Source organism: Alosa sapidissima, chromosome 18, assembly GCF_018492685.1.
Source record: "Alosa sapidissima isolate fAloSap1 chromosome 18, fAloSap1.pri, whole genome shotgun sequence".
Taxonomy (NCBI): domain Eukaryota; kingdom Metazoa; phylum Chordata; class Actinopteri; order Clupeiformes; family Clupeidae; genus Alosa; species Alosa sapidissima.
In genome coordinates, this window is record NC_055974.1 from 10,305,181 (window position 1) to 10,322,074 (window position 16,894).

The 16,894-nt window shown below is 43.2% G+C and overlaps 2 protein-coding genes across 2 annotated transcripts in view; one reads left to right on the forward strand and one right to left on the reverse strand.

The window, feature by feature from the left end:
• Positions 1–1,165: 1,165 nt before the first annotated feature.
• Positions 1,166–4,647, reverse strand: rwdd (RWD domain containing 4). Its single transcript, XM_042070925.1, has 9 exons — positions 4,449–4,647; positions 3,710–3,790; positions 3,296–3,405; positions 2,941–3,091; positions 2,620–2,728; positions 2,425–2,474; positions 2,199–2,201; positions 1,549–2,055; positions 1,166–1,408 (listed from the first exon to the last, which is right to left on the reverse strand). Exons 1-8 carry the CDS (start codon positions 4,470–4,472, stop codon positions 2,023–2,025), a joined length of 561 nt encoding a protein of 186 aa, XP_041926859.1. The 5' UTR covers positions 4,473–4,647; the 3' UTR covers positions 1,166–1,408; positions 1,549–2,022.
• A 6,952-nt stretch (positions 4,648–11,599) lies between these two features.
• The window catches only part of adam19a (ADAM metallopeptidase domain 19a), a 113,850-nt gene continuing 108,555 nt past the window's right edge, over positions 11,600–16,894 (forward strand). Inside the window, exon 1 of the mRNA XM_042069401.1 lies at positions 11,600–11,926. Coding sequence (XP_041925335.1) covers positions 11,797–11,926 — 130 coding nt within the window. The 5' untranslated portion in view covers positions 11,600–11,796. The remainder of the gene's footprint in view (positions 11,927–16,894) is intronic.

Below are 16,894 nucleotides of genomic sequence, written 5' to 3' on the forward strand. Positions count from 1 at the left end.
TCCCATCCAAGAATGTACATACTCACCTGTTTTAAAGGCTTTGATGTTTCATTACAAATGGGTGGGAAGTTCACAGCCTCTATGTTGTCCTATAAAACATTTAATTCAGAACTCAACTAAATCAGTTGATAATGACCAGTTAGTTTTATCCTTTCAATTTGTAAGATTTCATGAGATATTATTTCTTATACTAGCAAGTCAGTTATAGTAACATAAACAAAACCTAAGGTATCTCTATATCAAGACAATTTTAACTTACTCCATTTCTCTTCTTTGGTGGTCCAATTCCGTTCCTGTAGTACGTCCACATAGTTGGCAATGTGGCGGTTAACGTGTTAATTTGCCAAACATATGAAAACCCCTGAGGATATAAGCACTCTTCATTTCGCCAACAGCCTTGTCTGATTCATTTTGAATTATACCCTCCATTATAAATATCTCTACATGTTCCGCAGACTTGCATGAACCACGACTCCTCGTTGCGCGCAAGTTTTCTTCACAGCAAACGTGATACTACTCGCTCAACAAGCACGTCTGTCTCTCAGGGGAAAAAAGGTTAATGTACTCCGACGTGTTTGGCAACTTGTTAAGGTTTAATGAGGACAATGACTAGTATATATATTTTTAACTCATTTCGGAGTTCGATCCAAAACAACGCATTCCTTGAAATATCATTCAACTCAAAACTCCTGCATGATGTCTAATGCAAGGTCTTTCAGCATGAGTAAGTTGTTCACCTCTGAATTCTACTCACATGCATTGCCATGGGAACTTATTATGTCTGTGAGTAATATACTTGGAGATTAAAAACTACTATTCACATGCCCCCAGCAAGTGAACAGAGTACATGTAGGCCTACATAATATACTTCATAACACATTTCGATTAAAAGGGGAGGGGGAGGAATCACATTAGACATCAAAAATAGATCATAAAGTATTTTATTTTAAAAAGTGTTCCTTTCACACACATACAGTGTAAAGCCTACAGGGAAAGGTCCTTTTTTTTTTTTAGATCTGTTTCCAGCACGTTTCCATTTAGTTAATCATTGCACACCAGCCAGAATTTAAATAAAATAACAGACGTCATTAAATTATTATCAATCACTGAAGCCTATGAAAACAAGAATTAATGTGTAGGCCTAGTCTTGTTCTTTGGAGTTCTGTGTCTGGATCTTGACCTTGTTTATCTCACTCATTTTGTGTTTTTTCTTCCACCTTTACATTTGAGGTAGGTGAGAGTTCTGAGTGGGATGGCGTCTACCATTGGATAAGGAGACTGGCAGCCTGTGCGATTAGACCATCAACACATTTGTATGTGTGGCATCGTCATGACACTGCAAAGGAAACTCGTACAAATGATACAAACACACTCAGATACAACTCATAGACTTTTAGACACAAACACACTCAGATACAACTCATAGACTTTTAGACACAAACACATGCACACACGCACGCACACACACTCACACACTCACACACTCTCTCTCTCTCACACGCACGCACGCACGCACGCGCACGCACGCACGCACACACACTCACACACTCACACACTCTCTCTCTCTCTCACACGCACGCACGCGCACGCACACACACACACACACACACGCACACACACACACACGCTCACACGCACACACGCACACACACTCACACGCTCACACACTCTGCAACTTTATCTAAATTGCACAGCAAAAAACACCCAAGAGCAGACAGCAGAGGGAAAAGCAAAGCTGCTTCAGACTTCTCAGTCTACCCCTCGCTCACATGACCTTAAAAAGCTAAACATCTGTGTAGTGGTCTGACAGTCCCCCAATGCAAAGAGAGACCCATCTTCTGGAGAACCTCAAATAACCCTGTCTGAAGCGTGTGTGTCGAGGTTACGTTGCACTCTGTACTCTCTCCAGAAAACGCGAGACGGACAGCGTCAGTCCTCCAATCATCCACTTAAGACCTCTTCACCACCTTATCCATCAATCTTTCCCCATCTCTGCCTCCTTCCATTCGTCTGCTGTTTCGTCTAGTCCTCTGCGGCTCCTCCCGTTTTGCTCAGCTGTAGTATGGATACGTTAAGACAGCATTACTACAACTTTTAATAGTGCGCCTTTACATGTAAATTACATGCAGTGGCAGGGGGTTGAGTAAAATGAATGAGAGAGTGCTTAAAATAGAACTTAAAAAAAAAGAATTGCTTACATGCTGATGTGGGATGTACATCGTCAACAAGTTTATGTGGGGGGAGGGAGAGAGAGAGAGAAAAGTCAACGAGGTTGCAACTGTTTCAAGAAAAGGTCATATATTGCCCTCTACTGGAACAAAATTATAATTGCCCAGCCTTTATCTCAGGTTATATCTGGCTAGGTAATGACAATGTAGAATGTGACATCAAATGATGTGATTTCGCAACAAATTCTTCCTTTACCTTGATGACATCTACCCAGTTCCAACCTCGAGGAAGCTCTCCTTTATTATCTGCAGACACATAAGTAAAAAAAAAAAAAATTAGTGGTAATCTACCAGAACAAATTCCACTACATGTCTAATAAATTCAACGTTATCATTGTAGTATAGAGACAGACAGAGAAATAAGTTGTGTATATGCAAAACATGCACATACCTGTACGTGAAATCATCTTCCTCTTCTGTGCTTTGGTCAGCTGCTCTTTCTTCTCCTTCTTCTTGTTTGAACACACAGGACTCGATGTTTCATTGCTGGGGTTAAGAGTCTTAACCAAATAACAAGATGACAAAAAATATTAATAACAAGATGACAAAAGTTACTGAACCAAGTTCAGTAGTTTAAGTGGACAAATTATAGTTTCTCTTGCATTTTGACAAAATAGGCAAATATGCAAAGCCAGAGAGAGAGAGAGAGAGAAAAAAAGAAAGAGATCAGCAGACAGCAAACCAACATGAAACAAACAGCACAGGGACTGACCGCTGCATCCTTCACAGGCTGGTGGTGCTCCATCAGATCTGCTTGGTTTTCTTTGGCCCATTCAAACAATGTGTACATCATGGCTGTGCCCAGGTTAGCTTCCACCTGCTCCTCCAGCTTAGAGATAATATCCTGCTTTGTGGTCGGAGATCTAACAAACCAGCAGGAAACAGTGGTGTACATGTTTTATACTTTAAAATGCAGAGGAGGTTCTTAAGTTATGCAAGAAAGACAACTGATATTGTCAGAGTAGAACTACACAAGCATATTAACTTGTTAAATGAATCTGACAAGGTGTATATACTATACTATAAATTATGTTGCGTTGATCAACTTTGCTAAGAAAGTGGCTTACATTCTATTGTTGAAAAAGGCTTGTAAGGTTAACTGAGGGGCAGTTTCAGGATATGTCTCCGGCCATGAAACGTCCAAAAGAAAAGCTTTGGGGTCTTCGTGATCTCCTATCTAAAGACAGAAGATAAAACTGTTACTTGGCAGAAGTAATGACCACCTATAGTGCACCTGTAGAATTAACCTACTAGGCTATCTTACATCAGCAACTCATGTAATAACATAGCCTGGGAGAACCCAGACGAACCAAATTTCAATTTCAATCTGGGGTACCGGGCTGGTAACTACAGAGATGCATACCAATATCACACATCCTTTTAAGTGGTTTCAACAACACAACATATCCAATCGACTATTAACATTAGCAACAGGTTTCGGGTGGCACGTTGGACTGATAGGACTAGCAGAAATGACTCACTCTAAACTGGAAAGTCGTCGGACTGAGTTCCTTGAAACACTCATCCCCTTCATATATAGAACGAAGAGCTTCCAGCTCCATCTGTAAATGCAATATTGAAAGCAGATTAACAATAACATGACCCCTTCCCTGAAATTAGCTGCTGGTAAAGCGTGTAAGTAATGTCTTTGTCTCTGTACTCGAATTCTCTGTACAATGACAGTAAAGTTGAATCTAACCATGAAAAGATGAGTTAACCAGCGTTAGTTAAAATAAATAAATAAATAAATAAAAGCCCAGTAACGCTAGCGAAGTTCCCGTTTGCTTGCATACAGTAGGTAACGTTAAGGTACCGTTATCTCTTTTATAAGTTAACATCAGACACATTGACTGTTGAGGTTGATTATAGATTAGCCGCCTATCGAGTATGATCCATCTTAACACCAGAGGTCCAGTCAGGCTAGCTAGGTTAAGTTATTGCTAACTTTCGTTCACGTTAATCACATGGGATGACAAGATGAGACAGTTTAACCCCAACATGGACTAGCTGACGTATGACTCATATAAAACCAGTAAACTGATTCAAAATAACGATTCATTGGTATGGTCAAACCTACCCATGAGTGACATTACGCTAAGACTGTAACGTTAACTAGTTTGTAAGTGTCGTGTTAGCAAGCTACAACTACGGATGCTGTTCTCGTAAGCTAGCTAACTAGCACGGACGAACGATATGGCTTAGCATATTTGTGCAAATTACCTCTTGATCTTCATTGGCAGACATTGTTTTTCTATTCAAACAACCAAACCAGACAAACACCGCTTGTCAAAGATCCCTACAATTATTAGTATCACTGTGTCAACCCGTCATACTTGAAGTAGAAGAAGTTCTTTACTTCTACACAAAGGCGCTCCCGTAACGTCAGTCACCATGATGTAAACGCAAGCCACTGAACTCGTCTCATCCCAGGTTGAAGGGAGTCATTGCTGCAAAACGTTTGCGCAGTCTCGTGACATCTTTTGAGTTGGCCATAATAATGTAGGTTATGTACTTTTGATGAATAATGAATCATTAATCCACATATGTGATGAAACATATGGTAGCGTTACAGATTTTATATTATTTTGTGGAAAAAGATTATTACCCTTGGGAACAAAAACAGCACTGTAGTCTCAAAGGGCCCCAGGACATTATGCTGACAAAATGTTCACAAGGGGGAGCATGTGATCCACTTAATTTCAGTTCGGATTTGGATCGCTTCCTATGTCAGATCATGGGTAGGATAGCCCACAACTGCCTTGCCTAGTTATTGCATAGATGTAACTGTCACTAAAGATCACTGATGATCACTAATTGGGCATTCAGTGTGACAGGGTAAACCAAATCACCAAGCTCAGTCAGGCCTATTGCCTTCTAAGCTGAATGCAAGACAGGATCTTATGACAACACTCTAACCATTCCCCTAGGCCTATAATCTGGCCATGTTTCACAGATAACCTCTGGGTTGATGTAGGCTACCGATCGAGATTTAGACCTAAATTTCATGATGTGCGATATCCATACCAATCCATCATTACACTAGCTGATCCATTTGGATGGGCCAACAGCCCCCCCCACTGAGCTCCATCACCAGTGTAATCACCCCTGAGATGATCGATTGATACGGTCAGGCAGCTCCACCAGGGCAGTGTGTCTCAGGAGTGCTTTTCTCGACAGTCGGCTCTAAAAAAATGAAGATTTACACAGCAGGATGATCAGCAGCGTGTCACTTTGTCATTTTCCTGCAGTGCAAATAGGCCTGATGTGGCATACCCAAAAAACCGCAGGGCCTATTGGTAGGCTACATGCACAACCCTCCAATGGATTATGTGCTCGTCTGCTCCATTGCAAATTATGTTTCCCTGGTTGCGGTTTGATTGCTGTCAGGTTGAATTTAATGGCCAAGGAAATGCTTTCTTAGATTGATTTCCAATGAGATCTCTGTTATTTGTAAAGGTTATTAAAGTAAAATCATGCACATCAGTTGTCAAGTTCTGCAACCAAGATAAATCTGTTCATATCAGAAGCTCTGTTTTTCTGGCAAACGGCTCCTATAGCCAACGTCTTACAACCCTCCCTAAAAAACATCCCATTGAGTGAAGTGATTTAATGGCTTCATTTCCAACTGGATACAAACTCACTCTTAAATATTACTTATTTAACAACCAATTATGCGAGGGCAAAATAGACCAACCCCTTTCTAGGATGGAGTCGAAATTCTACACACACTGCTCCCAAACCCCTCCAAACCTCCTCTCTCTTTTTTTTGTCAGTTTTGCACCGGGAGACATTTCTTATCGGACGCATACGTAATGAGGCGTCTTATCTATGCTTCGTGTGCGGTCCCCTGACACGCAATGACCCCTCTCCAAATGGATGGTGTGAAACACAATTACTAGAGAGGCTGAATGCAACCTCGTTATCATCCTCTCACAGCAGTTAATTAAGTTATCCTCTCCCCTCTCCTTCTCTCTTTCTCTTTTTTGTGTCATTTTTTGGCCACAAACATGTGGGGAGAATTCCTCATTTCTCACAAAAGCCCAGGGCTCACACGAGGGACACACACACACACACATTCCTCTGTGAAAAATGTCCCTGTTTTATTTATCAATTTGAACCTACCACTGTAGGGCGTCTCATTTTAAAAAAATAATTGAGATAACACGCGCGCGCGCACACACATACACGCACGCGCACACACACACTCCCGCTCTGTCAGTGTTGTTCATGCGTGGAACTGGGCTGAAGTAGCGTATAGGGCTTCCTTGTGGTGCACACGCACAAATAAACACACACACACACACACACACACACACACACACAGACACACACACACACACATTTCCTCTGGGGCCTTCAGGGTCTTGCAATTCTCTGCAGACGTTCTGTTATTAGCATATTTTCAGAGGAAGGAAATGATGAATGAGGATGTTTTTATATGTAAAGGCCTCACTTCCTCCACACACACACTTATATTCACGTCCACACAAACATAACCCACATAGCCATGGCAACGGGATCCTGTGACCATATGCTTCTCAAATCAACAAGTCTTGTTTTGTTTTCCCCCACTGGTGACACAAAACATCAAGAGATGAAGGAGAAGAGAGAAGGAACACTGACTCTCCACAGGACTCTCATTGCTTTCTGCTCCCAAACCAATCCATGAATATCAATTCAGTAACTCTGGTATGGATTTGCAATGGGTAAATGCTCCAGCGACAGCAAGGCGTTTACCCATTTCAAATCCACTCTCCCTGTTGCTGAAGCTCAATGACCAACCCGTCACAGGGACACGACCACCCTCAACAAGGAGGCAATAAAACAACATGGAGGAACAAATCCTCAGTATTACCTGCTTCGCCTGGTTGGAGCCGTCCCTTGTTTTTATTGGGTGGTGTGTTTACGAAGCACACGCAACATTAAACACGTCATCACTGACACTCCCTCACACACACACACTCTCTCTCTCTCTCTCTCTTTCTCTCTCTCCCTTTCTTTGCCTTGCTTCTTTCGTGCCTCCTTGTGTCCTGAGCTTTGTCGGCGGGGGTGTCGAGTTCCTGAGTGCAGCTTTTGTGTATCTCCGTAAAAACAGCTTGAGGACCCGGGCGAACCCTCTGTTCTGCCACTTATCTTGCGTCAGGCGAGCCAGCTTAGAGGGGCATTGTTCTCTGTGATAGGGCTCTACCCTTAGGGTCCACAGTAGACCCAGCCAGTTTCTCTTTACCGCTTCCACGCTTCATTATGAACCATATCCCCCCACTTGTTTCACTCTGTCAGTGTCTCCGTCTCCCTCTCCCATACTCTCTCTTTCTCTCTCTATCTCTACTCCTCCTCCTCTCTCTCTCTCTTTCTCTTTTTTTTGGTCATGCATCCTACTGTTTGCAGTGTCTGCAGAGCGACATTCGCCTTGGAAAGTATGCAGTTCTGTCATGAGGAAAAGGCCTCTTGGTTCTATCTGTTGTTGTTTTTGTTGTTTGTCTTTTTGCCATGACTGTCACTTGTGTGGCAGTAACTGCCATCAGGTAATAGAGAAAGATGGAGGGACTCACTCCATGCTCGCTGGTTGTTTACAACTCACCATGTTATTTCAGTTTACAGAGAAGAGAGTTTTGGCAGTACACCATACGTATAACATTTTGAATAATGATATTTCGTATTCCTCCATCAAATGGTCAGTCAGACAATGAATCCATTGATAATGAATAGTCTACCATTCACTTTGATTGTTACTCTTGTAATAAATAGTTTATAACAGTGTTATAACAATTCAGAAAATGAAAAACAATTCACACACATCTTACCTTTTTGCACTCAGTGGGCCTCCCATCAGCACACACACAAGCGCGCGCACACACACACACACACACACACAAACAAGCACATCCCATCTGCCAAAATGCTTTAGTGAATGGTAAGGGGCTCTCTCTCTCTCTCTCTCTTTCTTCCTCTTTCTCTCTCTCTCTTCCTCTCTCTCTCTCTCTCTGTTCCTGTTTCTCTCTCTGCTCCCGAAAGTGAGCAGAGCCTCTTTGTTATATTTGGCTCCTCTCTCTAACACTATCTGAACCCACTAGCCAGGTAGGTCAGACAAACTGAAATGGACTGTGTCTATGGAGCCCTTGATATTAAAAATTGAATAGTGCAGGAAATCAGAAGCCTGTGTCTCATCGATCGCTTATCACCTCGTGGACAGACGGAGACAGCAGTACAAAAGCACAATACCCCAAATAGCAGCGGACCAGGACAGGAAGTAGGCTATAGTGTGAAACTGAAATCACCCAAAAAGGGTCAGGACAGTAAAACCTTCAAACGATAGATAAATAAATACAAATAAATAAAAAAAAGAAGAAAGAAATGCTTGTAACAAAGTACATTGTGAGTCTATTTCAATGGCAGCTCCTTAAATTTGTAGAGGAGCATTTTGCAGATATTCCAAGATTCAGATTAGATCATTGTTGGATTAACTGAAGTGCTTGATGAAAATGGGTAAAGAGTTAATAGATTTCTCCCTGTCAGTCATCAATGGGTCCATTATAAATGACTACATAGAGTGTAATCACAATGGGGGTTATTAAGAGTGATGTATAATGGGAGGAACCCACATTATGGCAGTGATGAGGTTCTTGATTAAATTGTTCCATGCCACAGAAACTGGGTGTGGATATACATGCTCACTCACTCACGCACGCACACACACACACACACACACACACATACTCTCGCTGCCCTCCACCAACACCACCATTACCCCTTCTTTTCACACACACAGAGAGCTCCAGGGATGGATTACTGCACGGGCCTACCGGGCCCAGGGGCCCAAGGGGTCAGGGGGCCCTGAAGCCCAAGCCATTGCATGGAATCATTGCCTCAATATCAACAAATCAGGATATAGGCTATGAATCTGATTTAATTTAGTATTGACCATCCCCAAAATGCACCAGAATACAGGAAATCACATCAAACGAATAAAAGAAATTCTGGGGGAGGACCCCCAAACCCCCCCTCCCACATATGCGACAATTAGTGGGGGGCCCTTAATACATCTGGGCCCAGGGGCCTGAAAGTTCATAATCCGCCCACTGAGAGCTCACAGGCAAATTTGGGATATTTAATTAAATAAGTCTAACCACTGACGTACAATATGGAGTGTGTTAGCCCAGGCTACATTTTAGAGAATTAGGCTGCAACATCGACAGTTTTACTATGCCTAAATGCAATTATGGATGCATTGCCTTTTCATTAACATAGCCTTAAGTATTACCAACTCATTGACTGTTTATTAAGACTTTAAATATCATTTAATAAATTCCACAGGAGAGAGAATGAAAGATCCCAAAGACAGAGAAAATCAAGGAGAGGGGAGAGGTCAGGAAAGCATGCATACACTGGTAACAGCTTTTGCACACATATGCACACACCATGTCTGCACACAGCATTGTGGGAACACACACCACACACACACTTTTTGATCATAGAGTTCTTGCCACATAATATCTGAGGCCAATAAGTCTGGAAGGACAAAAAACTCTTTAATCTGTAGCACAATGCATGAGTTTGAACAGTCAAATTTCCATCTGCGTGCCGTGAAGACAAAAGGGTTATCAGAGGGAGCTGACCGGAGAAGCCCCCACCACTTTAAGATTCACAAGACAGGAGTGATAGGTCAAGCTGTTTAATCTCTTGCATGTAGATGAGCAGTTGAATGATGTGCATTTGATCCCTGACCCGCAGTTTAATTTGGACGAGTGATGACATTCAGGGCTGATGGAGTTTGCTCTCCGCCACACAGTATGTTGCCCCGCAAATACGGACAGGAACTGTTGTAGAGGGAATAGATGAATCTTGCTCGGCACTAGCGACAAGCTTTCCATCTTTTTTTTCTGTTTTGGCTTGTGAGTGCTTCTGAAGGCCCTTCTGTTAGAAGAGGGGATTTGCTGCTTGAGCGAGAGAAGTTCACCCCTTTGGTATTCCACACTTTTAACCCCCCCACTGTAAGCCAACTGAAATAGAGCAGCGGAGTGCGGGGCGAGAGGCTATAGCGGGAAACGAGGGACAAAATGTATGAGGAAACACAGTGTCCAGAGTCCTTTAAGCAGGCTAAAGGACTGCTGAGGCGGTCAGACAGAAAGGGACACATTTTCCCGATGAGGGATGTTAAGTCTGCTTATCCGTCCCTCTCTGCCACCACAAATCCGGACAATAACTCCAAACTTCTGAGGCTTGAGAGTGACAGTGACACAGCGAGTATAAAACATTTATAGAGATAAAAGAAGACAGTTCTGGCCACCTTCCTGGCCTGGTGACACGGTCCAAATGCTGGCAAAACATCCCATAATGGGGTTTTAGCCACTGCTGGGCACATGGTTTTAATATGCTGCAGGAAAAGGATAGGATTTTTTTTTTTTTTGAGAGGATCAGGGAGGGAAGAATTTATTCTGTGCTTTGAGATATAGGGATGGCAAACAAAAAGCTGAGAGCACTCACAGTCCAATTCAATTTGTCTCCCTCCCCACTGAAGCTACAGAAAGAGAGCAAAAGAAAGAAAGAGAGAAAAAAGCAAGGCCTACACCAGACAGATAAGATGTAAAGGTATAAGACACGGTGTGGTCTCTGCTCTCACATCCAGTGCAATGAATGATATTGGAAAAACACATGTAATAATAAAAAAAAAAATTAGCAGATAAAAAAAATCATGATGTAATGTAATAGCAAAAGTATGAATAGGCCACATCCAAGGAATTGGCTTATGGAGAAACATATCTCATAATATAATAAAAATGTTTCCTCAATAACACATTTGAACCTATCATAGAGTAATATGCTTTTATAGTCCTGTTTTCATTATCGCTGCTGCCCAGGGCATCCGAGGCTTACGTCATTTAGTGTGTCTCCAAAATGTGAAGTGGTAGGTCTGAGCGTTAAGAGGAGGTCACTGAGTTTCTTTGGTGTGTTATCTTCCCCAAATGCAACAGGTAACACCTCTTTGGCTGACTTTGTCATATTTTCAAGACAGGTTGTTGTTTTGTTGGCTTTCAGAGAATCACTTGTAGGCATATATGAGGCAACTGGCAACTTTCCCAATATTGCCAATTCCCTCGTGATAAATTATGATAATTACATAGGCTACCTATTATGATGCATTGCCAATATCCAACGTGATATGCAAAACCACATCAATCATGTGAGATAAAATCATTAATCACTAGCCGCTTGTTTGTTTGAATAGATTTGGTGTTTTATGCATTTATCATTTTCTCTTGCATATGCATGAAGGCATACACACGATTAATCCAAACAAGTCACAAAGAGAAGTCTTCTCGGCGAGTGCCGGTTAATCCCTCTTTTGTCAGGGCTCTGAACAGTCGCTTGAGTCATAGCTTCATTCATACGCCAAGCAGCAGAGCGTGCGCATCACTCGCGAGCTACACGCTCACTCGCAATCAGATCCATTTCTTGTTTTCACGCGCTCCGCTCCCATATCCAAAGAGGACGAGGCGGGAGGGGGGATCCGCGCGAGTGAGCCATCGAGAGCCTGGGAGAACGGACCACGGTTCCGACCGCGACAGGGATGTATAGCAAACACCGACAGAAAGATGGCCAATTTTTATCGCTACAATGCAGACATTCGCTAATAATGTTGTCGCTGTTACTTCTGAACGCCATCCTGCAGAGCGCGAGTGGAGACGTTCGGGAACAAGGTAATGTCAAAGAGGAAAAAAGAAAAGAAAAAGAAAGGGCATGCTGTAGTCCCCGCAACCCACTTGGAAAGTTGTCCAGTTTGTTATCTACCAGTTGCGTGTGCCAGCAGGCGAGTGATTTGATTCAGACGTTTTCTAGAGAAAACATTTTGTTTATGGTTGTGCCTCGTTACTTTCTGGGTTGCTGAGTAAGTCTTTGTTTTCTAAAACACTCCGGTCCAAACGACTGGTAGCTTGCAGACTACAGCGAATCTCCTTAAAAGGACTGGATCGGCGAATTGAAACAACTGACAGACTGTGTAGGAAGAAACAGCCTACAGTAGGCTAGATAGCCAATATGATATCACTGCGTTTTAAATAGACAGTGTATGTTGTTATCTTTGGGTAGGCTACATCCTCTTACGGTAATTTTGCATAACTGTCTGTTTTTGAAGCTTTAGCAGAGGCCACTAGAGCGCCTCGTACCATCATCATTGTAGTATGCAGTTTTTCTGAAAGTTGCCCTGAGCAATGACATGTGTCATGGCAACTAAAATTGGCCTTGAATTTAATTTAATTGTTAAATGTAAATGTAATTAATGAAATCACATGCCTTAAAATATGTACTGTAAATAATTCCTGTCAATATCTGCTGCGTATGCCAACTGATGATGATGATGATGATTATTGTTTTTTTATTGTTGTTAATATAGCTTGTGTGTCCACTGACTAGTAAATCGTGTTTGTTGCTGAACCGAACATTCAGCATAACAAATGCTTGGTTGACAGCGTTAGCACGCGCACGAGGGCAGAAGGGCACGAGGTTAGCTTTTCACATTTTTGTACACTCCAGAAGACTTGATCAGTTGTCTAAGCTTAGGTCTGACGCAACCTTATGAATGCGATGGTAACTTGTAGACCGTTAGGATCTCGTGTCAAGAGGCCTAAATGTCGCTTTTATAGACAACCTTTGTTTTCTCTGTCGGAGCATACACAAGCGAGCCTGTCAAGAAAAGCCATATGTCATCTGTGGAAACATTCCCTAAAGGACACGGGATGCTTTGTACATTCACTGCTTTAGGCTTGGCTAATCTAATTCAAAAAACATTTAACTCCCATGTTCCACTCCACAACTAACTGTAACCCACAGTCCTTTGTTTTTAAATGTTGTGCAACCATCTCAGGTGAATCTATAAGGGGTGTTGTGAAATGCTTCATCTGTCATGTAGCCTACCTTAGACTATATTTTGCAAAAGAGGCTTAGGAATACCAAAAAGCATCAAGTGTACATTGTCCCCAAGTCTCAAATAGATGTTTATTTGCTGTCTTACAAGCTCTCACCACACATCTAGCCACTTAACAGATAGGTGTCTGTTTTTTTGTTTGTTGTTGCTTAGTATAAATGAGGTAAGCCATGTAAACATTTCCTCTTTGGAACTCCATGCACTGTTTTTATGTAGCCCTTTTGCCTAGTCTGAGAAGATCTTTGTTTACTGTACATAAAGCCATGCTCTAGTAGCATGCAGGCAGAGATTTGGCCAGGGACTTAGAGACTACAATTGAATTTGTCTGTTTGCCTTTGCTCAGTAGCCATCTAATGCATTTGAAACAAGGTTCCATCATGAGATATCATCTTTGACACTTCCTTTCCCCTCCATAACCAAAACGAACAAGAGACAGCAATGGCTGTGTGTGTGTTTGTGTGTGTGTGTGTGTGTGTGTGTGTGTGTCTGTCTATGTATGTGTGCACGTGTTTGTGTTTGTGTGTGTATGTCTGAGGCTTAATCCAAGAAGTGTCTCTGCTGGCACGGCTCATCGTTGACACTCTCTTTGTGTGTGTGTGTGTGTGTGTGTGTGTGTGCGTATGTGTGTGTGTGTGTGTTTCTCTTTGTTCGTTTGTGAGGCTGTCTTGCTGCTTGATTTAAACTCTCGAATGGCTGAGTTGATGAAAGCTGGAAAGCATCTCTCTCTGTGTGTGTGTGTGTGTGTGTGTAGGTGTGAGTGTTTGGGTGTGTGTCTGTCTGTTTATGTCTGTGTGCTCGTGGGGGGTCAGTGTTATGACCAGATTTATTTTGGATGTGACAGCAGCACTGTGACACCGGCTCACTGGGCCATCACTCTTAGCTCACCGGCTCTTCCCTGCCTTGTTTTAGAGGCTCTCCATTTCGGCTCTAGGTCGGCTAAGTTTTGCTGCCTGCATACTTTGCTATTCTGGGCCATGATTGAGTCGAAGGAGGAATGTGAGATGGGAAGTCTCCTCTTCGGATTGTGTGGCTTTGTGTCCACACAGATGGATGCTGTTTGAATGCACTCACATAACCATGGACACACACACACACACACACACACACACACACACACACACACACACACACACACACACACATTCAGGCATGAATAGACAGTCACTACAGATACACACACAGAAAGGCAAGTTCTGTACACACAATACACACAGATGTAGGCTTGCTTATAGGGGACACAAATATGCACACACACACACACACAGAGACTACACACTATTATTACGTTAGTTTTAGAAAGCTAGACCTCCATTAGCGCCCCCTCTCTAAATGGACCAATTTTTTCTTCTCTCACACACTCACATGAGACACACACACACACACACACACAAATACACACTATCTATCTCTCTTCCTGTGTTTCTTCCTGTTCCGTTCTCATTTTCCATCTATTGGCCTGAATAACATATTTATTTCAGTTAACCAGAGATACCATCTCAATAAATCTAATTGGCATATGCATACAATCTTTCTTTCTATCTCTCATTTTCCCTCTCTCTCTCTCTCTCTCACACACACACACACACACACACACACACACACACACACACACACACACACACACACACACACACACAAACGTACAGGCATACACACCCACACACACACATATACACTCACACACACACACACACACACACACACACTGTGTGAAAAAGTAGAATTGAGGCTCCTCCTGCAGTGAGCTGATCTGTTTTTTTTGTCAATTCCATTATTCATTTATGGGCCTTATTTTTATGCAACACGGGCTTCGCGTGGTGATGATTGAGGCTTATCTCCACTTATTTATTGAAAAAAAAAGTATTTTCATTGCATTCATTCTATCTGCCATTTTAACATAGCTGCTGTATATAGCTGAGATTTGAAGTCTGTGGATGAAGCTCGTCTGACACAGTGAGAGTGGCACCCGCCTCATTGTCAAGACCTCCCCACTGCACACACATTTCCGCTAATGCCGAGGCCCCTCTGCTTTTGTTCGTGAAGCGGTGTTAATTCCAGCTATTAACACTTACGGATTACAAACCCGTTCGAAAGAAATTGATTCAGTTGTCGAAATTGATTTGTGCGTCAGGGACGTGCGTGGGCCAGCCAGAGTCTGTGTTTGGGGCTTGCGGGGAGAACGTCGTGTTTGCTCCTGCTGATGAATCACAGTCAGGGGAGAGGTTTCCTGCTCAAAGGTTTGCCATCACTTTAAATACCAGTTTTTACAATGGACAATTGTAAACTCAAATGTGAAAAACCAACACACTCTCTTTGTAAGATCAGTAAAGTGATAAGGGGAATTATGAGACTATGAATGTAAGACACTATGAATATAAAATGTGAGAGACTATGAATGTAAAATTCTTCTAAGAGATGTGTATGTATTTAAGAATCATTTTGACTGCTGTGATGGTCCCTTCTCCTGGGCCTCATTAGTTTGTGTGTGTGTCTTGATACGGGGGCCATCTAAGGTCAGATCTTCTCACAGCAACATGAAAGACCGAGCTACCGCTAAGGACTTCCAAGATTAGTCCATTTGAGTCGGTCGAGGATGCAGGTCTCGTCGGCTTGCTCAAGCCTCACCACCACAAGGGCCCCGCTGCAAATGGGCACAAAAAAAAACCCTTCAGTGTTTGCTGTCATCGCTGTGGCGCTTTGGAGACGGCGGGCCTGATGAAAGCCCGGTACCGCGTTCAACGCTGTTAAAGATCTCTCACCTCGGGGGTGGGGGGCTGCCCAGGTGGAGCCACTGGGCACGCAGCGGCGGCGGCCAGCAGCTCAGGCAGGGGCGCGTGCTGCATCGCTAATGTTATGTTAAAATGCGTGTCCTTTTTTTTATATCAAAGGTGAATGCTTCTTTTGATACGCCGTGTCAGGGATATCCTTCAGGGGGGCTCGGGGTGCACGCTAATCGAATGAACCGGGGCAGAGGCGAGGGTGTGGTAGGGTTTACCGGGGGCTGGCAGCGAGTTGAAGGACAGCAGGAAGGTGTGTGTGCGATGTAGAGAAGAGAAAGAATGGCTGGAAGCAACAAAAAAGGGAGGGAAGAAGGGAGGGGAAGAAACGTTGGCAAGAGGGGATAGCGAGTGAGCGGGAGAGCTGAGAGAACGAGGGAGGTGAGAAAGAAAGGAGAGAGAGAGAGAGAGAGAGAGAGAGAGGGAGAGGGAGAGGGAGAGGGAGAGGGAGAGGGAGAGAGAGAGAGAGAGAGAGAGAGAGAGGGAGAGATAACATATTGTGCTGCTTAGGCTAGTGTGGGGCTGTATGGTTGCTCCAGTGTATCACCACAAAGAGACATTACTGCTGTTTGATTCTCTTGAAGCGGTGAGTTATAGCTGAGAAGAGGAAGGAAACACACACACACACACATACACACACACACACACACACACTTGCACTTCGGACATATTCACATACTGACACACTTTTACCACTGGTGAGATCTTGGAACTGAGAATTCACCCACCTGCCACTTCGCCAGTCTTTCTCTCTTCCTCTCTCTCTCACTCACTCACTCATTCACACACACACACACACACATACACATGCCACCATTGTCCCTGTTTCTCACACACGTGCAAATGGCCCCTTCTGCCAGTGAGCCAGCATGGCACAGAGCCCCCAAATCAACCAGTGCCAGAGTAAACCCTCCCCATGACACTACCATGCTCCAGCTGTAGGAATACAGCAGATATGTGTGTGTGTG

What these genes read in the sequence shown, in the direction of transcription:
- rwdd (XM_042070925.1), bottom strand. Translation starts at nt 4,472, where the DNA reads ATGTCTGCCAATGAAGATCAAGAG. An exon ending in GCCTTTTTCAACAATAGAAT is followed by an intron (nt 3,092 to 3,295) that starts GTAAGCCACTTT and finishes CTGGTTTGTTAG; the next exon opens with ATCTCCGACCACAAAGCAGG. An exon ending in GAAGATGATTTCACGTACAG is followed by an intron (nt 2,475 to 2,619) that starts GTATGTGCATGT and finishes ATGTGTCTGCAG; the next exon opens with ATAATAAAGGAGAGCTTCCT.